Consider the following 25,268-nt stretch of genomic DNA (forward strand, 5'->3'; position numbering starts at 1 on the left):
TGAAATAAGCTATATAACTCTGAGGCGTTTAGGGTTCCCCATGTCCTGTGCATCTATGCTGGTATATCACCACCCCAGGCAATAACCTTGTACATGTGCTTTTCAAGAGAGTTAAATTTAGCTCTTAGGGCTAAGGGGATGAAGGGATATGGGGCAAAAAGCCAGCACGGGGTACTGATCAACATGGTTGATCAGCCATGATCATATTGATTGGTGGTGCAGGCTCAAAAGGCCGAATGGCCTACTGTGGCACCTATTTTCTATGTTTCTAGGTCTCCTGTAAGAACACCATCCATTTTCCTTAGCTTCTCCATCTCTACTGCATCTGTTCTCGAGATGAAGCTTTCCGTTCCAGGTCACCTGAAATGTCCTCCTTTTTCTGAAACCTGGCTTCCCCCTGCAGCAGTTGAAGGAGACCTCATGGGCACTTCATTTCCCAAAAGTCAGCTCTGCTCAGACCTCCAGAACAGAGATAGACTTCCTTTTGTCCTCACCTTTCACCCTACCAGCCTCCGCATACAGCACATACATCATCTTTGGACATAACTGCTAGTCACAATGGGATCCCATCCATCGTTACATCTTCCCCCTTCTCCATCTCCCCCATTTTTCGGGGACCACTAGTTTGCTCATCCGTCCTCTCCTAACCCCTGCAACACTCGTCCCAGCACCCCCTCCATCCAGACTATAACAGCACTTCCAGATGAGGCAGAGATTCGCCTCTACCTCCTTCCTGGGCTCACTCAAAAATCTGGAATCACTACCCTAGAACCACAGCAGGGGAAGAATTACATTGTAGAACGCAGATCTACACCGCACACGTCTTTCCAAAATCGAGGGGTTTCAAAGCAAAAGCAGAGCAAAAGTAATTGTAAACAAATGCCCTGAGGTGGCAGTGGGAGAGTGGGAGAGTATGGAGACGGGGCAGGGAGAGGCCAGGAAGGGGAGGGGTTGAGATGAGGGACATGGGAGTGGGAAGTGAGGGGAGGGGGGAGCAAGAGAAGAGGTGGCAGGGGGAGACGAAGGGGTGGGGGAGATAGGGAAGGGAGAGAGAAGGGGGGAGAGAGAGATGGAAGGGGGGAGAGAGAAGGAAGGGGGGGAGAGAAGGAAGGGGTGAGAGAGAAGGAAGGGGGGAGTGAAGGAAGGGGTGAGAGAGAAGGAAGGGGGGAGAAGGGAGAGAAGGGGGAAAGGGAAAGAGGAGGAGAGAGGGAAGGGGGCGAAAGGGGAAAGAGAGTGGGGAGGGAGTGAAAGAGAGGGGGGGAGAGGGAAGTGGAAGAGAGGGAAGGAGAGAGAGGTAAAGGGAGAGAGGGGTAGGCGGAGGTAGAGAGGGTAAGGGGAGGAGAGATGGAAGAGAGTGTGAATGGGGGATGACAGGGAAGGGGGGACGAGGTGAGACAGGGCTCGGGTCGCGGCAACGCAGGTTCTCCGTGCCCCCCTCCCCCCCTCACCTCGATAGCGCAGACGGGCGCCGCCAGCTCCGCGGGGCCCAACTCCCCGAACTCGGCCACCAGCAGGTCGATGGCCACCTCCATGTCCGCCCCGCAAACCCGTCCCCGGAACACGCGGCACCGGCAGTGGGTCCCGGCGGCGGAGGAGGGAGGAGGAAGAGGAGGGAGGGAGGATTGGGGAGAGAAAAGCAAGAGAGGATGAGGGTTGAGTATAAGGAGAATGGCGGTGGGAAGGGGGGGGGGGGGGGGAGAGATGAGGGGGGGGGGAGAGATGAGGGGAGGAGGGGAGAGATGAGGGGGGAGGGGAGAGATGAGGGGGGAGGGGAGAGATGAGGGGGGGGGGGGGAGGGAGGAGGGGAGAGATGAGGGGGGAGGGGAGAGATGGGGGGAGAGATGAGGGGGGGGGGAGAGATGAGGGGGGAGGGAGAGATGAGGGGGGAGGGAGAAAGATGGGGGGAGGGGGAAGACATTGTGTGGGTTTGCTGTGAAGGAGGGAGGAAGGGCAAGGGCTGGAAATGGTGTGAGGTTAGGGGCGGGGGTGGGGGTGGGGGTCTACTGTAGGGCTGTGTGGAGTTTGGGATTAGCTGCGACCTGTTCTCTCTCTTAATTCCTACTATATTTTTCGGTACTGAGGGAGTGCCGCACTGTTTGTTGGGGCGGTACTGAGGCTGTTCAGCAACCACCCAGTACTGCTGGAGTAACGCTGATGGAGTGGGAAAGTTATGTGGTGCATTTGTTCTACTGGTCATGAATCTGGACGAAAATGTCTCAATAGGATGGATTTAGAGGGAGTATCCCAGCATCAAAGGCCGGACTACAAGACTGCTAAACAGCTTCCTGCCACAGGCTGTGAGGCTGCTAAACAGTCACTCTGTACTCACAGTCACCTGATTCTGAGGCTTGGCACGGACACTTTAATAACTGGCACTGGCCACTTTAATAACTAGCACTGGCCACTTTAATAACTAGCACTGGCCACTCAAATCAGCTGCCCCGGACATTTTTATGATTGGCTTTACTGTATTTTAACGTTGTTGTTTTACCTGCTTTTAACTATTTATACTGTTCCATCAGGGACTGGATTGTTTTTAGTGTTATTATGTGTGAAATGTTTTAAATTTCATGTGCGATGCTCCGGTATTCCGGTCTTTTCATTTTGCACTGTACAACTGTTGCTTGCAAGATGACAATAAAGGTTGATTGATTGATTGATTGGGCCAAACGGGACTAGCCCAGCATGGACAGGATGGGCTGAAGGGCCTGCGTCCCCACTGCACAGCTCAATTACTCTAATAGTGGTGGGTGGGAAAAGTCTCCATCTCCTTGTGACCTCTTCCATCGGCTCACATCTGTTTACCAGCTTGTGTGGTCCGTCCGTATAGGGGGGACGCACGGAGCAGCTCAATCCATCTGGAGGACATGGCAGCTTCCGGCATACATTGTTAACACACGAAACAGTACTTTCTTACCTGGCCAATTTTTGTGCTGTAAATAATTGTGGAGGGTGACATGAGCGCTCTGAATCAAATGCTCTAGTATTTTTGCTCTAAACCCGAGCTCCAAGGTGTAAGCGGCCGAAGGGGTCAGCGTTGTCCGGCCACGGCCGCCCTCCCCCAGTGCGGCCGCACTGTCACGGGCTGTGGGTTGGCAGCGTCCACGCACGGGGCCGCGGCTCCGGGCAGCGGACACACGGGGACGAAAACCCAGCAACGTCCCCTTCAGCTGCAGCAGAGTTGGGGACAGTCTGGTCTCTCAACCCACCCAGAGTCACTGACCGCGCTGCATCGCCACCCCCCCGCCCCCCTCCCCACCCCCAGCCGCTGGGATAGATGGCCGGGATCTGTGAGTGTGGAACCGGTCAGCGTGGAGTCCGGATGCTGGGACAGGAGACGGGCCCGCTACACTGGCATCCATGGCAAGTGCTTACCTGCAGTTCACCGCGTGTACTCCAGTTGGTGTTGCGTGACAACAGTACGGGTCATGGGTCGTGACCCGACTGCTGTGAAACCTCCCTATTACTGTGTGTGGACCTTGCCCTGTGGCTAACAGGGTCTGTCTTCCCCAGGACCGATGTGGAGTCTCTTGTCGGAGTCAACACTGCCCAATAATCCCAGTGATCGCCCGGTCAAAAACTGTAGACATCACTCAAATTTCATTCTTAGATTTATTAAAAGCTTTTGATTATAAAAAAAATAGCACATGTATTGCACAAAGCGAACTGTCACTGTTGAACTTGCATTGTTAAAATAAACTTGTATTCAACAATTGTCAAAGTACAATGAAGGCCACGAGACTGAGTCCAGTTTGGTCTCATAATCAGAACGTACCATTTACCAGTAATATAACGAGATTCAGTCAGCGCTCCAAACCACCCGGCTCCCAGTACTCAGGTCTGTGCAGAGTGTGAGCTGGATTACACATCAGCAGCGCCAGCTCAATCGGGGTAAATGGGATTCCATCAGTTTCTGGAAAAATGAGCTATCTTTGATGGAGTTAGTTTATTTTGCAAAAAGGGAAATAAAAGAATTACAGACACTTGTGGCCTCTCCAAACATCGTTAATGGTGTTGATGAGACAAGAAACTGCAGATGTTAGAATCTTGAGTAAAACACCAAGTGCTGGAAGAACTTAGTGGGTCAGGCAGCATCTGTAGAGGGAGAGGACAGAGGATGCTTCGGGTCAGGACCTTTTCCCTTACCGGCATGCTTGCAAGGGGAGGGTGGGAGGAGGTGTAGTCAAGGCATCTGGGAGTGTCAGTGGGTTCGATGTCAGTTGACAGATAGACCCCTGTGATGGGCAGATCGAGAAAGGGGGGAGAGTTGCCAGAGATCGTCCAGGTGAGTTTGAGGGCAGGGTGTAAGTTAGTGGTAAACTTGACAAAACTAATTCTGTATGGGTGCATCAGGCAGCACCAATGCAGTCATCAATGTAGCGTAGAACGAGTTGTGGAGTGGTGTCAGGGTATATTTAGAACAAAGTACACAGCCAACAAAAAGATAGGTATAGCCGGGGACCCTGCGAGTGCCCGTGGCTGCACCTTTGACTTGACTAAAGTGAGATGAGTCAAAAAAACTCATCTGTGATGTCTGTTTTGCGAGATTGCTTCAATAGGAAGATCTCACAGGTTTATTCATTTTACTGGATGGATGGACGACTTTAGTGCACGGGGCAGCAATTCCTGTGCCCATGGATTTGTTCCTGAGTAAGGGACAAGCAGGGTCGACGATCAGCGGACTGGAGCATATAAACCAAAGTTATTTTTAAAGATCAAAGTGAAATGTCAAAAATTGTGCAGTTTTTAAAATTAACAGTTGAAAGACTAAATACAAATAATTTCATTAAATCAAGCATTGACACAATGACGCAAGGCTTCATTAAATCTAAAGCACTAAATCCTACGCAGGTAGATAAAGGAAGAAGCTGTTAACAAATATATATGTTTCCATTATATCTTTTTTTGAATAGCCTACCACATTACTTGAAGCTGCAATACAAACAAAAACTTAAATCACTTAAAATAAGAACTTTCTCTGCTGATGCTTTTAGAACATGATAGTTTCTCCGCAAGTGTGGTGGTGGGACATCCACGAATGTGCTGCAGTAACTGCCCCAGAGGCACAGAGACGGATAGCTCTAAGATCGGGCTTGCGGACACTGGTGGGTCGCAGATGACAGAGGTTCAAGGTGACGGTGAACCTGTTTCCATACTTCCTGCATTGCTTCTGTTCAACTCCAAATAATGGTTTAATTTGGAAGAAAATTTGGTTGTAATGATATTTTAAGAGAAAGGTAGACAAAAATGCTGGAGAAACTCAGCGGGTGAGGCAGCATCTATGGAGCGAAGGAAATAGGCGACGTTTCGGGTCGAGACCCTTCTTCAGACTGATGTGAGGGGGCGGGAAGAAGAAAGGAAGAGGCGGAGACAGTGGGCTGTGGGAGAGCTGGGGAGGGGAGGGGAAAGAAGGAGAAAGCAGGGACTACCTGAAATTGGAGGTCAATGTTCATACCGCTGGGGTTTAGACTACCCAAGCGAAATATGAGGTGGTGCTCCTCCAATTTACGGTGGGCCTCACTCTGGCCATGGAGGCCCAGGACAGAAAGGTCGGATTCAGAATGAGAGGGGGGAGTTGCAGTGCGTAGCCACCGGGAGATCAGGTTGGTTATTGTGAACCGAGCGGAGGTGGATAGGTTGGACGGACTGGGACATTTCTTTGGAGTGCAGGAGGCTGAGGGGTGAACGATCATGAGGGGTACAGATAAAGTGAATGCCCACGGTCTTTTCACCTATTTAGAGGATTCTAAAATTAGAGGCTTAAGGTGAGAGGGGAGAAATTTAAGAGGGACCTCAGGGCAACCTTTTCACTCAGAGGGTAGTTCGTATCTGGAATGAGTTTCCAAAGGAAGCTGTAGAAGTGGATACAATTGTGACTTTCAAAAGAGATTTGGACAGATATATGGATAGGAAGGGTTTAGCGGGATATGGGCCAAATTCAGGCAAATGGCCAGGATGCCGACTAGTTCTGGCCGCACTCAGTTGGCTGATGGGCCTGTTCTCTGGCTGTGTTTCTAAAGGGATGTGGGTCCAACGCAGGCAAATGGGACCAGCCCAATATGCCAATGGTTGGCATGGACAAGATGGGACAAAGGGGCTCGATGACTCTAATCATGATGTTTTCTTGGTCCAGGTTTTGGAGATGGGTCCCATTGAACTAAATCAAAAAAAATTAATTCCAAATCCAAAGCTGGCTGCAATTGTGTTTTACACAGAAACACATTGCTTTGTTTTTTGCAGTGGACTAGTGCGGAGGCGAGAGTGTACGATGAGGCTGGGGATCTCAGTGGGGTCCCCTAGTGAGGCACTGTGGCGGATGTGCAGGAGTCTAGTACAGGCGGGGGTGATGGCTGGCGTCGATACAAGGACTCCCTGGACGGATCGGCAGCGAGCGGCGGGAGAGAGGGAGGGCAAGAGCAGCGCGGCGGCCCGGCCTCATTCCAGTGGCGTGTTGTTGTTGCTCAGGAGCACGGGGTAGGACGAGCCGATGTACTTGCCGTGCCGGTAAACCACGATCTGCAGGTGGAACTCGTCCACCATCACCAGCTCCTTCGACACCTTGGCCGATGACTGCAAGAAGCAGATGGTGTAGAGGGCAAACTCAAACTCCGGGGTGACCCCGATGAAGGAGCTGCCCACCGGCTTCACCATCTCCTTCCAGCTGAACTGTAGGGTCAGCACGTGGTCATCCTCATCAGGCTGCAACATAACCACATCATCAGTCCTCAACTGCACCCCTCCCTGCTGCACACACGACTCCCCCATCACCAACGAACAGACCAAACCCCCCACCCCGCAAACGTGCTCACCAACCCTCCACGTCACACACTCCAGCCTACTCTCCCCACACACACACCCTCCCCACATACACACCAGCCCACCCTCCCCACACACACACCAGCCCACCCTCCCCACAGTGCTCACACCAGCCTTCCCCTAGCTCACAACCCCCCCCCCCCCCCCACACACAGGAAACAACCCACTTCCGCTTGCCAAAGCCCCACTCCATCCACTGCTCCCTTTAGTCACAGAGCCACACGGCACAGAAAGAGGCCCTTCGGCACAACTCCACCATGCTGACCCAGATGCCCAATCTAAAAGGACACAATGTGCTGGAGTAACTCAGCGGGTCAGGCAGCATTTTTGGTGAAAATAGATAGCTGATGTTTCAGGTCAGGGGCTCTGCTTCAGACTCAACACATGTAAGCTGCTCCTATTTGCCCGTGTTTGGCCCATATCCCCCTGAACCTCTCTTGTCCATGTACAGGATTTCAGTGAGCGTGGTGTGAACCTAGTCCTGGTCAGGGTTAACTTTGGATGCAAGGACAGCAAAAACAAAACCTGCATCCCTGTAGTGCCTGTGTTCGTCTCAGGTCAGCCCAAAGTACCCCACTCTTGGTGGGGTTCCTTCTGAATGTCCTGAAGAGAAACAGGCCCTTCAGCCTGCAAGTCCATGCCTACCATCAACCACGCATTTACATACACTGTGGGCCTGAGTTATGGGGTTTGGCAAGATAGGAGGTTATTCCTTACAGCGCAGGAGGCTGAGGGGTGATCTAAGAGATGTGTACAACATCACGAGGGGAACAGATAGGACGAACGCACAGAGTGTTTTACTCAGCGTAGGGGAATCAAGCACCAGAGGACATAGGGCAACCTTTTCACACAGAGGGTGGTGGGTGTATGGAACAAGCTGCCAGATGAGGTAGTTGAGGCAGCTACAAGACCAATAATTAAAAGACATTTTAATACCTGGATAGGAAAGATTCAGAGGGATATGGGCTAAATGTGGGCAGGTGGAACTAGTGTCGATGGAGCTTCTTGGTTGGCGTGAGCAAGTTGGGCTGAAGGACCTGGTTCCTTGCTATTTGACTCTGATTTGGTGAGTTCATTCCATTCAGATGGGGGGGGGGGGGGGGTTAAGGGCCTGCAGGGGATTCTGAGCCAGTGTGAGGGTGAAGGGACTGGAAAGTCCTTTCCTGCTTGGACCAGAAGATCCGGTTTCTGCCTGGTCTTCTTCATCCACAGCTTCTTCCTGGCTCGGGGAAGTGTGGTGGGGCACAGAAAGAGATGGAGGAAATATTTCTGCTGGTTGTTCTGAGCTGGGGCTGAGGTTAGGAAACATTTCTATATCCTGAAGCTGGTAAACGTCTCAAGTTCTTTTCCATAATTATAACTAACACTGACTCAACTGGTAACCTCGAATCTGAGACAGATGGATTTTAACGAATCAATGCACGAAGAGACACAGGGGATAGTTGGAACTCTGAAGATGAGTCTGGGATCAACTACCATATCATCGTTGCTGTGAATGGCTTCTTCCCTTCGGCAAACGCCCCATATAAACCAACCAGGTGCAAACCTTGTTCTTGTCTCTTCTTGCCACGAATCCTTTGTAATCAATGTGGTTGTGCTTCTCCTGGAGGTAGAACTGGACCCAGTTGTGGAGACCCATGATCTCCTTCCCTCGTTTGGTCTCTCCCACAAAGACATGCTCGAACCCTGAGGAGTCTCTCCTAGAGGACGCAAGCAGTGGAAGATTAAACATTGTACAAGATGGGACTTGCTCACGTGGCAACAGTCAGCATGGAGCAGTTGGGCCGAATGGCCTATTCCTGTGCTGTGCGGCTCCAGGAATGCCCAAATCAACATCCTCCAAATTCTGGAATTATCCCTGTAGATTCGAGGGCAGAAAATATGACCTCACTACTGAGGAAAAGAGGGAGAGCGAAAACAGGGAACTTCAGACATTATCCGACAGTGGTGGCAGAGGAAATATGGATTATAATGAGATATAGTAACAGAATAAGGGGTGTTCTTACAGAGGTGTACAAAATCATGAGGAATAGATTGGATCAATGCATAGATTTTGCCCAGAGTAGGGGAATTGAGAACCAGAGGACATAGGTTTAAGGTGAGGGGGGGAAATATTTAATAGGACCCTGAGGGTCTTTTTTTACACAAAGGGTGGTGGGTGTATGGAACGAGTTGCTGGAGGAGGTAATGGAGGCAGGTACTAACGCAGTGTTTAAGAAACATTTAGACAGCTACATGGATAGGTTAGGTTTAGGGGGATATATGGGCCAAATGCAGGCAGATGGGACGTGTAGATGAGGCACGTTGGTCGTGAGGGCAAGTTGGACCGAAATGTTTCCACATTGTATGACTATGAAATGCTTTGAAATAATTAACATAAATTAACATAAATATATGCACAGAAAGTTATATTTGATTAATCTACTGGAGGTTGAGGATATGACCAATATACAATACAATACAAATTTATTGTCATTTGAGCCCCAGTGAGACTCAAACAAAATTTTGTTTCCACAGCCATACAAACAAAAACAATGTCTTACAGACACACACAATTAAGTTCACACAAACATCCATCACAGTGAACCCACTGTGATGGAAGGCAAAGTCTTTTCTCTCCCCTGCTCTCAATTTCTCTCCCGATGTCCAAGCCCCAGGCGGGTGATGCTAAGTCCCACGGCCATTTTAGCCCGCGCGGGGCGATTTACGGCCCCGCTCCCGGTCTGAAAGTACAAGGTCGGAGCCCCAGCGTGCGATGTTGAGTCCCACGGCCATGAAGCCGTGCCGGGTGATGTATGACCCCGCTCCGGGTCGTTCCAACCCCGCGACACGGGCTGGAGAAGTCGCGTTGCGGGAGCTCCGGGAAGCGGTCTCTCTCTCTCTCCCCCCGGACCCGCGAGCTCCCGATGTCCCAGTCCACCGGACCTGCGGCTGCGTTGCTGGAGCCTCCGAGCCCCAGGAGTCGAGTCGCAGCAGCGAGTCACCACCGCTCCCCACGCACCGAGGCCGGCCAGCCCCACGATGGTGAGTAGTCCGCAGATCCGCAGTCTCCCGAGTCCCCGGGTCATTCAGGTTGGAGGCCGCTCCACGGTGCTAGGCCCCAACGACAACGGAGACCCGACAGGGAAAAGGTCGGGTCTCCCGAACAGGGAAAAGATTTAAAACGGTTTCCCTCCCCGCCCCCGCCCCCCACATATACACATTTAAAACCAAGCTTAAAAAAACACAAACACTATATTTAACTAGACAAAAAAAAAAGAAAAAAAAAAGACAGACAGGCTGTAGGAGCCGCTGCAACGAGTCGCGCCGCCACCAGGATGCCTTCCTTATAGAATCATAGAATCATAGAAAGTAGGTGCGAGAGTAGACCACCAGGTCCGTCGAGCCCGCACCGCCATTCACTCATGGCTGAACACTAAACAGACACACTTACCCACAAACAGTAGACACAAGACACAGAACACAAGACACTACCCTCCCCTTTATACCGCTATCACCCCTCTCCACCCCAAGAACCGCGTGATCTCCTGGGGGAGGCAAAAAACCGGATAAAAACCCAGGTCCAATTCGGGAAAAAAATCCGGGAAATTCCTCTCCGACCCCAATCCAGGCGATCGACACTTGTCCAGGAGATCACTCAGGTCTTACTATACTAACCATACCTAGGTCCATATCCCTATCCCTCTCCTTCCCACAGAAGGCTGATTGACCAGGTTAGAGGAGAGAGCTGTGGCTAATCTATGCACACGGATTGTCAATTGGTTATTGGGCAGAAGGTGAAGAATGGGATCTTGTCAGATTGCCAGCCTGTGAGTGATGGGTGCCACGGGATTGTGCTTGGCCACACAAGCGAGATCGACATTTGGCTCAATGGACCAGGAGTTGTTTTCCAAGGGAGGTGGTGATACTAAACCGGTGGGATTGCGCGGGTGAGGAGGGGGTAAGGGGGCTTCAAGAGGACACGGACAATCTGGGTGAAGTCAAGTCAAGTCAGATTTATTCATCACGTGCACATAAAGTGCAGTGAAATGAACTTGCCCGCAGCGGTACAATAAAAAAAAACACACAATACACAATAAAAATTTAACACAAACATCCACCACAGCATTCATCACTGTGGTGGAAGGCACAAAGTTTGGTCAGTCCTCCTCCATTTTCCCCCGTGGTCGGGACCACAACCCTCAGCAGTCGCCGCTCACGGTTAGTCAAAGGGGTGGGGTAGAAAAGGTAAGTCCTGAATCGGTGCTTCCCTATCGGAGACCGCGGCTTCAAGATGGTGTAGGCCGCAGGCCGGCGTTCGAAGATCTAAAGTCCCCGCCACGCCGCAGTTAGAAGCACATGACAAATGGAAGATGGACGTAGCCCAGACCATCACGCAAACCAACCTCCCTTCCGCTGGCTCAATCTACACTTTATGCTGCCACGGCAAGACTACCAGCATAATCAAGGACCAGTCTCACCCTAATCACTCCCGATTCTCCATTATATCATCAGGCAAGAGGTACAGAAGTTTGAAAACACGCACCTCCAGGTTCAGGGACAGTTTCAGGCAACTGAACCGTCCTTTCACCAGCTAGAGTGTGGCCCTGACCTACCATCTACCTCATTGGACACCCTCAGACTAAAGATGGTCTTAATGGTGTTATGTGTGTGGGGGGAGGGTGAAACAGAGCTTTCTGTCTCTCCCTTCGGGGGAATGCGACTTTTTGTCGTATCCCCCTTCTCTTCCCCCGTCTGCGCTGAGGCCTAATGGCGGAGCTGGCGGCCTCCAACCTGCGACCGACCTCGAGGGTCCGGAGGTAGAGCCAGCCAGGACTCACCAATGCGAGGCTGGCCGTCTTCGAGCTGTGGCGACGTCCGGGTAGCGGCACGACTCGGCGCTCCGGTGAGGGCGGACGGTGCGGAGCTGAGACACTCCTGTGCGGCCGGCACGGCTACCGGCTGGAAGGCGCTCCCGTGTGAGCGGCCCGGTGCGGGGCTGAGACGCTGCCGTGTGGGCGGACCGGCTCCCGGCTGGAAGGTGCTTCCGTGGGGGCAGCCCGGTGCGGGGCTGAGACGCTGCCTTGTGGGCGGCCCGGTGCGGAGCGGAGACGGTGCTACGGCGGCTGAGGCGGCGGCGACCTGGATCCGGGGCTCGGCCGCGGGCCAATGGAGGACAATGTCGGGAGCTCGCAGGTCACAGGCTGGTGCCTGTTTTCCGGAGTACCCGTTGCAACAGCTGCGGGCAGCTTCGACCACCGCCCGGGCCGTGGAGCTTGAACCGCGGGACTGATGCCATCGCCCGGTGGGGTATCGCCTCGGCGCAGAGGGAGAAGAGGAGGGAAGAGACAGTAACTCTAAGACTTTTGCCTCCATCACAGTGAGGAGGTGTTTGGTGAACTCACTGTGGTGGATGTTAATTTGTGTTTATTGTGTTTTGTTATTATTACATGTATGGCTGCAGGCAACAGCATTTCGTTCAGACCGAAAGGTCTGAATGACAAATAAAGGATTCAATTCAATTCAATTCAATTCAATTGGACTTTACCTTGCACTAGATGTTATTCCTGTATCTGTACACTGTGGACGGTTTGATTGATTTCATAGAATGAAAGCATGGAACAGAATAGCACAGGAACAAGCCCTTCGGCCCACAATGTCTACACTGAACATACCGTTAAACTAATCTGCTCTGCCTGATTCATATCTCTACATTCCCTGCATATCCATGTGCCTAACTTTGTCTTTTAATTGCCACTATCGTATCTGCCTCCACCACCGCCCCTGGCATAGAAACAAGGTGCAGGAGTAGGCCATTCGGCCCTATGAGCTAGCACCACCATTTAACTCATCTAAAATCAGTACCCCGTTCCAACTTACCCCCTGGAGTATAGCTGGAACCAGCTGTTGTACAGATGCTGCATGGAACTTACCCCCGGCCTCCTCTGGAGTACAGCTGGAACCAGATGTCGTACAGGTGCTGCCGGAACCCCCGTGCATTGGCCGACGTTAGATTTCTGCTGACCAGGTACTGGTGAGCAAGCTGGAAGGAAAGGGGCAGGTCAGGGTTCTTTAGTCATCGCCACAGAATTAGCTCATTCGGCCCATCAAGTCAACTCCACCATTCAATCGTGGCTGATCTATCTTTCCCTCTCACCCCCATTCTCCTGCCTTCTCCCCATAATCTTTGACGCCCTAACTAATCAAGAATCTGTCAATCTCCGCCTTAGAAATATCCATTGACGGCCTCCACAGCCTTCTGTGGCAACAAACTCCACAGATTCACCGCCTCTGACTAAAGAAATTCCTCCTCATCGCCATTCTAAAGGTACGTCCTTTTATTCTGAGGCTGCCCCTTCTGGTCCTGGACCCACTAGTGAAAACATCCTCTTCACATCCGCTCTATCCAGGTCTTTCACTATTCGGTAAGTTTCAATGAGGTCCCACTTCATCGTTCTAAACTGCAGCGAGTACTGGCCCAGTGCCATCAAACGCTCATCATAGGGTCACTGTACTCGTCCGGCCGATTTTGCCCGTTTAACTGTAACTCATCCTTCTCTCCCTGTGTCTCACACACCAGGGTGTTGGCTGTAGCCCACCACACAGGCAGGCGTCACGCCTGTCCCATACCTGGCCTGACGTTATTCTCCACTGCCGTGCTACACACGTGAGTTGTCAGCTCACTGTGTGAGTGGGGGCAACATTCACCGCTCGTACCCCGTGACGCCATCTTGGTTTAAAGTACAACACCACTTCTAAACAGGTGGGACCTTACAGCAGCTACCAGCTTTGAGAGTGGCGATACCGAACAAGGCACCTTGGAACAAACTGCACGCAGACCGTGAATTTCTAAGCTAATTCATCACATAAAGATGCAGAACCCTGCCTGGTGGTAGAACACGCAGCACAGAGTTGTTGGGGAATGCAGATGTGATGCCATAGAGCGGATTTGGGGGTAATCTCCACCCAGCACTGGGTCAGGGGTCATCTCCATTGTCGACCAGGTCAGGGGTCACCTCTGTCCAGAATGGGATCAGGGGTCACCTCTGTCCAGAATGGGGTCAGAGGTCACCTCTGTGCCGGACAAGTTCAGGGGTCACCTCTGTCCAGGACAGGGGATCACCTGCACCAAGATCAGGTTGGGGTGGGTCGCCTGTGAGTGGACGGGGAGTGTGCTTGGCTCTGCTTTGGTGTGAGGATTGAGTTTGACTCGGGGAGCACGGCACTGATGGAGATCTCCCTGACGAAACATCAAAATAGAGAAAGAAGGACGCCACAAAGTGCAGGGGTAAGTCAGTGGGTCAGGCAACTTCTCTGGAGAACATGGATAGATGAAGTTTAGGATCGGGACCCTTCCTCAGACTGATCAAAGTGGAGATCTATTTGCTGGGTCTCAGTGATATCTCCTGGGCTGGTTCTGAGGTGGTCTGCCCGGTGAACAGGTCGATAGTGGAGAACCACATCATCTTGTATTCGTCACGTTACTGTCGTCAAAACCTGTTGTGGACACAAGGGGGCGATGCAATCCCTCTGCCTCGGCCAGATGTCCCCGGGTGGGGGGGGGGGGAGGGGTTATCGTAGAAACGTATCTTTCCTTTCCAGGTTAAAGTTCAACCTGTTTGCATGATACATCTCTGAACACAACACAAGCATTTGTCTATAGATGTATAGATGGAAGGAGGTCACCCGCAGCGTGCTGGCCCTCAGGGCCGACCCAGGGTCCCTCACCCACCTGCATGACTTTAGTTTCCAGAATCACGTCGAGGAAGTGGAAGTTTTCGGCCATTTCCTCGGGAGTCACCACCTCCGCGATTCCCGTCGACATCTCGTAGTTGTCCAGCAGGGCGGTGAAGGCTGTGTCACAAAGTGCTCATTACACCAACAAACTGTGCAGAATAATTCACCCAGAAAACAAGCTAGAAAAGTACTTTGAGCTGTTCAATGTGGATATTCTAATAAAAGCACGTCCTTGTATCCCTGTGACTAGTCAAGTGATGCTCTGACTCGCAGACAGAGGGGCCATTATACGCATGTTGTACACACAATCTCTTTTTCAAACTGAAGGGGCTTAATTAATGGAAGGAACTGCAGATGCTGGTTTACACTGAAGAAAGACCCAAAATGTCAGCGGGACAGACAGCATCTCTGATGAAAAAGAATAGGTGAAGATGGGTCTCCACCCGAAATGGCACCCATTCCTTTTCTCTGGAGATGCTGTCCGTCCCACTGAGTTACTCCAGCATTTTGTGTCGATCTTTGGAATAGTGCACATGTTATACACACATTCCCTCATCAAACTGAGAGGGTTTGATATGTGGAAGGAACTGCAGATGCTGCTTTACACCAAAGATAGACGCAAAATGCTGGAGTAACTCAGCGGGTCAGGCAGCATCTCTGGATTAATAATTAAGGGGAAGACCCAGTGCAATCATTACTGAGGTTTCACTGTGGGAGGGAGTTATCCGCCAACGTCCCAGATGTTCGGGTCATTAGTTATCTCCTGTACCTTATAAATAGGTAAGTGGCAAAATGAAAGAGTTACAGGGGCATGCGAAGGATGCAGGAAAATTAGGAAAAAGGGATCGTGCTGGCATTGACTTAATGGGCCAAATGGCCCCTGCATTGTAAGATGCAAGGAGGCGTAAACATAGAGCAAGGTTGCAGAGCAGTTGTCAAGCCAGGGTCCGACCACCAAACTAACACGGGTGGTTGTCTTTCCAATGGGCCTTCACAGCAGATCATGTCAGAAGGTGAACCTCCTTCCAGGATGTAGAAATAAGGAACTGCTGATGCTGGTTTACTGAAAAAAAAGGCACAAATTGCTGGAGTAACTCAGCAAGTCAGACAGAATCTCTGGAGAACATAATTAGGCAATGTTTCGGGTCAATACCCTTCTTCAGATGGATTGTGGTGGGGGAGAAGCAGACAAGGTAGATGGGGTTTTTCTGCTTTCTTTTTTTTGGCCACACGGTGGCGCAGCGGTAGAGTTGTTTACTGCCTCAAAGCGCCAGAGACCCGGGTTCGACCCTGACTACGGGTGCTGTCTGTGCAGAGTTTGCATGTTCTCCCCATGACCGCGTGGGTGCTCCGGTTTCCTCCCACATTCCAAAGAGGTCGGCCTGCACTCGGTGGGTCGAAGAGCCCGCTTCCACGCTGTATCTCTAAAAATCTAACGTCTAAAGGTCTCACGTCCCCACGGCTACAGGTGAAATGAATAGGAACCTACCTGCAAACGATTTAATAGACCGCAAACGGTCCTCGTTTACGTAGGAGAAGAGTGGTCGACGGGCGCAGTCCCTCGCATTGTTGCTGCCAGCGGGCACGTACCCCGCCTTGCCCTGCGCACAGAAGCCGTGTTCACTGCCCGGGCAATACAACGTGAAGCTGGTCCCCCTGTACACCCTGCACAAACCCGGCGCAGGGCACACGGCACACCACCACGCACCTACACACCCACAGGGCCCACTGCACCACACACTAACACAGCCCGCAGAAGCCCAACACAGTGCGACACTTCTCACACACACAGACCTCTGCAACCGACATACACAAACACACACATCGCATACTGCCACAGTCTGACACTTCACCACACACCCTGTTCAAACACAACCCAATCCGGTATTTCACACAAAGATGTCCTCATCGACACAGCCCTGTAGCATCCCCACAGACTGCTATGGAGCACAGTGTTTCACAATGACCAGTGAACTAACACAGCTCTGTACAAGCACCCTGGGCGTTTTAATTTTACATTTCTTGTTCGCACGGAAATTAATAGAGAATGGGATTGTTCTTAAAACCATCCCAGACTTGATGGGCCCAATAGTCTCCTGCGTTGTTACAAGGAAGTTTAGAGCTTGCTGTCTGTAGCGACACAGTAGCAGGTCAGGAGCTACTTCTGACGGTCAACAGGTGAAGGGAACATTTACAGCAGCTTAGGACAGGAGTGGCCGGGTGGGCTGGGACCCCTGTCTTGGGAGTGTAGGAGGCCGTGGGTGACCTTATAGAAACATGAGGGCCCAACATAAGATGGTGGTCACAGTCTTTTACCTCAGAGTAAGGGAGTTAAAACTAGATTCAAGGTGAGAGGGGAAAGATTTAAAAGATCTGAGAGGCAACTTTTCCACACGGAGGGTAGTGGATACATGGAACGAGCTGTCAGGAGAAGCTCAATGTTTAAAAGACATTTGGACGGATTCATGGATAGGAAATGTTTGGAGGATAGGGGCCAAACGCGGGCAGGTGGGACTAGTGCTGCTGTGTAACTCTATCAAGGTAAATGTGAAAGGTAAATCATGTATGACGAATCTTATAGAATTTTTCGAGGATGTAACTAGTAGAGTGGATAAGGGAGAACCAGTGGATGTGTTATATCTGGACTTTCAGAAGGCTTTCGACAAGGTCCCACATAAGAGATTAGTATACAAACTTAAAGCACACGGTATTGGGGGTTCAGTATTGATGTGGATAGAGAACTGGCTGTCAGACAGGAAGCAAAGAGTAGGAGTAAACGGGTCCTTTTCAGAATGGCAGGAAGTGCCTAGTGGGGTACCGCAAGGCTCAGTGCTGGGACCCCAGCTATTCACAATATATATTAATGATTTGGACGAGGGAATTGAATGCAACATCTCCAAGTTTGCGGATGACACGAAGCTGGGGGGCAGTGTTAGCTGTGAGGAGGATGCTAGGAGGCTGCAAGGTGACTTGGATAGGCTGGGTGAGTGGGCAAATGCATGGCAGATACAGTATAATGTGGATAAATGTGAGGTTATCCACTTTGGTGGCAAAAACAGGAAAGTAGACTATTATCTGAATGGTGGCCGATTAGGAAAAGGGGAGATGCAACGAGACCTGGGTGTCATGGTACACCAGTCATTGAAAGTAGGCATGCAAGTGCAGCAGGCAGTGAAGAAAGCGAATGGTATGTTAGCATTCATAGCAAAAGGATTTGAGTATAGGAGCAGGGAGATTCTACTGCAGTTGTACAGGGTCTTGGTGAGACCACACCTGGAGTATTGCATACAGTTTTGGTCTCCTAATCTGAGGAAAGACATTCTTGCCATAGAGGGAGTACAGAGAAGGTTCACCAGACTGATTCCTGGGATGTCAGGACTTTCATATAAAGAAAGACTGGATAGACTCGGCTTGTACTCGTTAGAATTTAGAAGATTGAGGGGGGATCTTATAGAAACTTACAAAATTCTTAAGGGGTTGGACAGGCTAGATGCAGGAAGATTGTTCCCGATGTTGGGGAAGTCCAGAACAAGGGGTCAGTTTAAGGATAAGGGGAAAATCTTTTAGGACCGAGATGAGAAAAACATTTTTCACACAGAGAGTGGTGAATCTCTGGAATTCTCTGCCACAGAAGGTAGTTGAGGTCAGTTCATTAGCTATATTTAAGAGGGAGTTAGATGTGGCCCTTGTGGCTAAAGGGATCAGGGGGTATGGAGAGAAGGCAGGTACGGGATACTGAGTTGGATGATCAGCCATGATCATATTGAATGGCGGTGCAGGCTCGAAGGGCTGAATGGCCTACTCCTGCACATAATTTCTATGTTTCTATGTATCACTCGAAACTACAGCTGTTTCAAGCCACCAGCAATATCTATTTAGAATTTCCTCAAGATTACTAGCAGTCATGATGGTGGCCATGTGTATGACCAGCTCACTCCCCTCTGTGAATGTTACTGGAACCGTGGCTGATGCTAATCCCACACCCAGTGTGATGGTCCACCCACCCACACGCAGTCTCCCCACCCACCTGCGAGCGCTCCACCCACACGCACACTCCACCCACACGCACTCCACCCACACGCACGCACACTCCACCCACCCACCCACACGCACACTCCACCCACACGCACACTCCACCCACACGCACGCACTCCACCCACACGCACACTCCACCCACACGCACACTCCACCCACCAATCTATCAAAAAGCTCCTCTCCCGCCTCCGTACATACTCCCCAGTCCCAACCCCACCCCAGTCTCCCCCCCATCCCCATACAAAGTACCCACCCCCCCCATCTCTACATTGTCCCCAGTCCCAAACCCACCCGTCAGCCCCATCTCCAAATAAAGTCCCGTCTCAACTCCATCCCAGAGATCCCCCTCCATACACATTCCCCTGTCCCAACCCTACCCGTCTCCCCCATCCCCATATAAAGTCCCCAGTCCTAACCCAACTAGACCGAGTTTGTGATGATAGGCAGTCTTTTCAACCTGTCTCCCCCACCCCACTCCATCCCCCCTATCCTACCCTCATTCGCCCTGCCATACCCTTCCCCGTCATCCTTGCCCTGCTCCATTTCCCCTGCCCTCCCCTCCTCTGCTCCATTTCCCCTGCCCTGCCCCCCTCTCCCCTGCCCCGTCTCCCCAGCTTCACACTCCTCTGCCCTGCCTTCCCCCACCCTGTCCTCCCCCGCCCCACCTCCTCCACCCGCCCTGCCCGAGGAACACGGCCCATTTATAGTGCCCACTTGCAGCACCAGCTTCTCCTTTAGCCGTTGCCGATTTGTGAATGGTACCAACCTGCACGGAGATATGGTAGTCCACCCCGGGCACCATCCGGTTCTCGTCTGCTTTCCACAGCTCATTGAGGATCTTGGAGAGATCCTGGTTCATCACGAGTCTGGGGGGGGGAGGAAGCAGAGACGGTGAAGTCAGCGGTGAAGTCAGTGGGGTCCCAGCCGTTAGAGCGGCAGTGCACGGCACCCTGTACAAGATGGCTGGACCTGGCAGATAAACGCGAGGCTTCACGCTGAAGTCAGGGCTGCTGTGATGGAGCTGGAGTTATGCGTAATGATCTAGTTTCGGAAGGAAATAGCCAGCGTAGAAGAGTTTAAATATTAACCATCCAGTCAGAACATCTGAACATCAGCACTCACTTCCTGCCCACAACTTTATGGCCTGATACTAATTATATCTTGGTAAACAGTCAGCAGTACAATCCCTCACTGTCAGATAGACACAAGATGCTGGAGTAACTTAGCGGGACAGGCGACATCTCTGGGGAGAAGGAATGGGTAACGTTTCGGTCGAGACTGAAGAAGTGTTTCGACCTCGAAATGTCACCCATTCTTTCTCTCCAGAGATGCTGCCTGTCCCACGAAGTTACTCCAGCATTCTGTGTCTAGCTTAGGTGTAAACCAGCATCTGCAATTCCTCCCTACACAATCCCTTACTGCCTCAAGATCAAAGATGGGGATCAGGACACAGCAAGCATATTTAACCCTTTACCTCTCCTCACGATCTCTCCCCACAATCTCTCCTCTCAGCACTAGATTCTTCGAAGCTCCAGACAGATACGGACGGTGGGTCTGATTGGAAAGTCCCTTCAAAGGCCAGCACAGTGCAAGGGGCAGAGTGGCCTCCTTCACTGATGGCCCCTTGGCCGACAGTGGAGAATTTGCGAGGGAAGGCCGGTGTGGAGCAGAATCGAGATCTGGATCACGTGCAGGCAAACGAACAATTTAAAATGGCCGTCAGATATTGTGGGCGGAAGGGCCTGATACAGTTCCTCCAGAGTTATCCTTGGATGAGATAAGCCACGGTCTCATCTGCTCTCTTGGGTGGGGATAAACCTCCCCCCCACCCGGCATCGTTGGAAAAGCAGAGGAGGGCCAATACTTACACATTATCTGGTCATTAACTGCGGGTAGAGACTTGCTGTATATACATTGGACACTGTATACTCCACATTACTATCTATTTGGCATAGATAGGGTAGACAGTCAGTACCTTCTTCCCAGGGTGGAAATGTCCAACACAGTTTAAACTGAGTGGGGAAAGTTTATAGGAGATGTGTGAGGCAAGTTTTGGTTTCACACACAGAGGGTGGTGTGTGCCTGTGATGCACTGTCAGAGGTGGTGGTGGAGGCAGATAGGATTGTGGCGTTGAAGAGACTTTTAGATAGGGGGGGAAGTGAGGGGGGGGGGAGAGAGCAGTGGGTAGAGGGTGTGGGAGAGGGCAGGGGAGAGAGGAGAGGGTTGGAGAGAGAGGAGGGCAGGGGAAAAAGTATAGGGGAGGGGAGAGGAGGCAAGGGGTAGAGGAGAGGGCAAGGGGGCGAGGGGAGGGCAGGGGGGAGAGGGGAGGGCAGGGGGGAGAGGCCAGCGGAGAGAGAGGCCAGGGGACAGAGAAGAGGGCAGGGGAGAAAGGAGGGGGCAGGGGGAGAGGAGAGGGTAGGGGCGAGAGGAGAGGGCAAGGGAGAGAGGAGGGGAGCAGGGAGAGGAGGGGGGAGTGGAGGAGGGATGGGGAGGTGAGGTGGGGAGGGTGGGGGAGGGAAGGAGAGGAAGGGAGGTGATGTGGGGGAGATGAGATGGGGGAAGAGAGGACAGGGAGGTACCCAGGGCGTGCACAAGCTCACTGCTGCTTCACTCCCACCGCTGGGAATAAATGAGTTTGAAACGTTGTCCACGACCACACGCCCGTCCCGCCCACAACCCGTCCCTCCGGCACCCACCACGATTCTGCTCCACACCCTCCTTCCCACTGCCACTGAAGGAGACCATTCTGTCCCTCGTGTGTAAGAAGGAACTGCAGATGCTGGTTTACACTGATGTTAGACACAAAAACCTGGTGTAACTCAGCGGGCCAGGCAGCATCTCTGGGGAGAAGGAATGGGTGACGTTTCGGGTCGAGACCCTTCGTCAGGTATGCCCCTGGTGCTGTGCTGGCCTTTGAAGAGACTTTCCAATAGATCCGCCTTGAATTAAAGCAACTTTCTAGTTTACTTTTACATGGAGAAGAGCAGCACTGGATGAGGCCTTTCAGCCCACAATACCTGTGCTAGCCAGGGTGCCAATTTAAACCATCTGCCTGCACATGTCCACCTCCCTCCATCCGTGCAGGAGCGAGACAGAACACTTGGCTGACAATTGCCGCAACAACAATCTCTCGCTCAACGGCACAAGAATAAGGAACAACAAAACCACGAAAGGGGAAGTCAGGTTTCTCCCCACATTCCGTGTCCTTGAAGGTTCCACTCCCCAAATCTCACTAAACCGTGTCTGCTTTGGGGCGGCACAGTGGTAGATTTGTTGCCTCATAGCGCCAGAGACCCGGGTTCGATCCTGACTGTGGGTGATATCTGAGTGGGTGCTCCAGTTTCCTGCACCACTCCAAAGACGTGCAGGTTTGTAGGTTAATTGGGCCTCTGTAAATTGTCCCCAGTGTGTAGGATAGAAGTAGTGTAAGGGGTGATCACTAGTCGGTGCGGACTCGGTGGGCCAATGGGCCTGTTTCCACGCTGTATCTCTAAACTAAACTATCCTGGTAGCTCCAGCTTAACCTTGCAGCTGTTTGTCAGGCCTGGAACCAACCCTGTTAATCTCAAGGTCTGACTCCACCAGCAGGCCCACAAGAGACCGTTTAGTTTAATGTATTATTGTCACGTGTGCTATCCATGTAGCGGAAAGACTATACACGAGTACAGTCAAGCTGCCCACAGTGTACAGATAAAGCATAAAGTATTTCCGTGATTTTTGTTTCGATAGAAACTACTGCTGTTGCTAAAGTATCCAGAACTGTTTATATACAGAGTGTTGGGTTCAGTTTACGGAGATCATTGTTAGAATGTTATTGGCTCGTTTCCAGCTTCCGTCTCCACCCTTGTGGACTAAGTTAGCAACGTGTTTCATGTTATTCCATGTTAAACTAAACCTCATTTTAACCAGTCTCTCTCCCTGCGTACAGAGCAAGGCGACAGCTCCCTCTAGTGTCCGTTTCTGCGGTGGGCAAACCTGGGGCTGACGGTATCACATCCCTGCTCAGCTGCCTGGCCACCACTGCCGTTAGATCATAGCCCTCCCCCCCCCCCCCCCCTCTGGGAATACCCCTCAGCCCATACCCCACACTAACCCCCACTCCCCCTGTAATCCCCTCTCCCAATCACTAACTGCCCCCTCCCCCTGTGTAACCCCCCACACCTCCTCCCCCACTACCCCTGTAACCTGCACTCCCTCTGCAACCCCTGCCCCTCCCTCACTGCCCCCTCTGTAACCCCCTCATCTTTCACAGTTGCCTATCCCACAGCCCACCCACACTGGGTTGGTTGAAGGCAGGCATTTTAAGAGTTCATGTTTGGAAATAGGTTGAATGCAAATTTAAAGTTTATGACATGTCTCACACTCGTTAAGTTATTATTTTATCGTGCACCACATTCACAAATGTAAACACGCTGCCCGTGTACAGTATGTAGATACCATTGTGGACAAAGACTTGGAGTGTCACCACATTAGTTTGGATAAGGCAAGACAGATTACGCTTTTACAAGTAGTTTCTACTGCTCTCTAATGTAAATACATATATTATTTTGTACATAAACAACTGCACATTCAAAAGCACAATGATAAAATAATCACCATGAAATGCTTTTTTCCAATTAAATGTGGATTAAATACAGTCACTGTGTTGATACTAAATACCTCTCTACCACATCTCTCCCCACTGACCAGTTTGGTGAATAAACTGCACAGCTCAGATCCACAGGATACGCAAGCAATCCTGGACGCACGGGATTTCCAGTGGAAATATGTTTTACATTTATAAATGTAAGCTACAGGAAAGATGCCAAAAAGCTGGAAGTGGAGCAGAGATGATTCGCGAGGATGTTGCCAGGACTCGAGGGCCTGAGCTACAGGGAGCGGTTGGGCAGGCTAGGACTCTATTCCTTGGAGCGCAAGAGGGTGAGGGGAGATCTCATTGGGGTGTATAAAATCATGAGGGTAATAGATAGAGTGAATGCACAGGCTTTTACCTAGGATAAGGGAATGTAAAACCAGGGGACATAGGTTTGAGAGGGGAAAGATTTAATAGGAACCTGAGGGGGCATTTTTGCACACAGAGGGTGGTTGGTATATGTTAAGAGCTGCCAGGGAAGGTAGTTGAGATGGGTACAATAACAATATTTAAAAGACATTTGGAAAGGTACATGGATAAGAAATGTTTAGAGGGATATGGGCCAAAAGCGGGCAGGTGGGACTAGCGAACATGGGGTACCTTGATCAGCATGGGCAAATTGGGCCGAAGGTCCTGTTTCCGTGCTGCATGACTTAGTATTTGCCTTTATACAACTATATTGGTCACTACTGTGTTCGGTTCTGAGGCGGATTGGGAATGGGCGGGGGGGGATGACAGGACTGCTCTGGAGAGTTGACACAAACTAGATGGGCCGAATGGCCTTTGTTCCGTGTTGTGAAAGCCCTGGGTTCCAGTGCTCCTCATTCAGCAGCCAGTCACCCTTTGTGCCGGCATGCTGAGCCAGAGGGGGTCTTCTGACCAGAGGACAGGATCCATATTAAAGGGTTACTCCTGATCTTTCCCTTTTTGTCAATCCTATCTTTCAGATTCTCTCCACTAACTCCCTGCCACTGACATTAGACTCGCCAGCCTGTAATTATTGGCTTATCCACCGCCACCATCCTACCAGGGCACCACATTTGCATTCTGCATAATCTCACCCGTGGCTAAAGGACTTTTAAAAGTCTCTATCAGACAATCAACATCCTCCTCCCCTGTGCCCACAGCTGCCGCCCATACATCTCACTGGCGAGATTTATCCCCTTTCGATCCACCTTTAAGCTTCTCCGTCCCGATGGCAAACCGTCTGGTTCTGAGCCAGCACTGCGCTGAATGACAGCGGAGGCTGCGGGAACCGAACCCACCTCCTCCACTCTGGGACGGAGACTACCAGGTCCCTGGGAATGACAAGCGAGTAAAGGTGGGGTAACCCGAGCCTGGATACCGGCGCAGTGATGGTGCAAACGGCGTACTGGCGATACAAACCATTCAGTAACGATACAATAACGTTGCAAACAGTACAAATGGTACAATAACGGGACAGACGGTGCAATAACGGGACAGAGTACAATAACCCACAGCATGGGAAACGATTCAGCAACGATGCAATAACTGTGTAAACGGTGCAGTGGCGGTATAGACGGTACAGTAACGGTATAGGCGGTGCAGTAACCCAAGCAACTGGGCAACGGTGCACTAACAATGCAAACGGTGCAATAATGGTGCAAACGATCCAGCAATGGTGCAAACGGTGCACTAACAATGCAAACGGTGCAGTAACGGTGCAAATATCCAGCAATGGTGCAAACGGTGCAATAATGGTGCAAACGATCCAGCAATGGTGCAAACTGTGCAAAGATCCAGCAATAGTGTAAAACGGTACAAACGGGCTGTGAACCAGACCCTGGATAACGGTGCGCCGTCCAGCCCGTTACTCCCTCCCTCCGTAAACATCCACCACCCGCTCCCTCATTCACTCCCCCTCCCTTTTTTATTATTTCTCTCTCCCCCACACTCTCTCTCTCTCCCCCACACTCTCTCTCTCTGTCTCTCTCTCTGTCTCTATCTCTATCTCTCTCTATTTCCCCCTCACTCACCCCGCCGCCATTCTTCCACCGCGATCCCCGTCAGTGGGCGGGACCAACCTCCCCTCCCGCCGCCTCCCAT

General features: G+C 51.4%; 2 protein-coding genes across 2 annotated transcripts in view; both read right to left on the reverse strand.

Moving 5' to 3' along the window:
- The window catches only part of polr3b (RNA polymerase III subunit B), a 55,981-nt gene extending 54,387 nt beyond the window's left edge, over nt 1-1,594 (reverse strand). The window contains exon 1 of the mRNA XM_033037864.1: nt 1,449-1,594. Coding sequence (XP_032893755.1) covers nt 1,449-1,532 — 84 coding nt within the window. The 5' untranslated portion in view covers nt 1,533-1,594. The remainder of the gene's footprint in view (nt 1-1,448) is intronic.
- Nucleotides 1,595-3,593: 1,999 nt separating this feature from the next.
- LOC116983938 (poly(U)-specific endoribonuclease-like) lies at nt 3,594-25,246 on the reverse strand. Its single transcript, XM_033037883.1, has 7 exons — nt 25,199-25,246; nt 19,334-19,433; nt 16,022-16,133; nt 14,528-14,649; nt 12,729-12,838; nt 8,363-8,516; nt 3,594-6,699 (listed from the first exon to the last, which is right to left on the reverse strand). Exons 1-7 carry the CDS (start codon nt 25,207-25,209, stop codon nt 6,436-6,438), a joined length of 873 nt encoding a protein of 290 aa, XP_032893774.1. The 5' UTR covers nt 25,210-25,246; the 3' UTR covers nt 3,594-6,435.
- Between the last annotated feature and the right edge of the window lie 22 nt (nt 25,247-25,268).

Source organism: Amblyraja radiata, chromosome 19 (assembly GCF_010909765.2).
Source record: "Amblyraja radiata isolate CabotCenter1 chromosome 19, sAmbRad1.1.pri, whole genome shotgun sequence".
NCBI lineage: Eukaryota > Metazoa > Chordata > Chondrichthyes > Rajiformes > Rajidae > Amblyraja > Amblyraja radiata.

Bases quoted from the DNA above. Each gene is read 5' to 3' on its own strand.
- LOC116983938 (XM_033037883.1), bottom strand. The intron at 14,650-16,021 runs GTAGGTTCCTAT...TTTGTGACACAG, and splicing joins GTCTATTAAATCGTTTGCAG to CCTTCACCGCCCTGCTGGAC. The intron at 8,517-12,728 runs GTAAGTTCCATG...TGCGTCCTCTAG, and splicing joins TACTCCAGAGGAGGCCGGGG to GAGAGACTCCTCAGGGTTCG.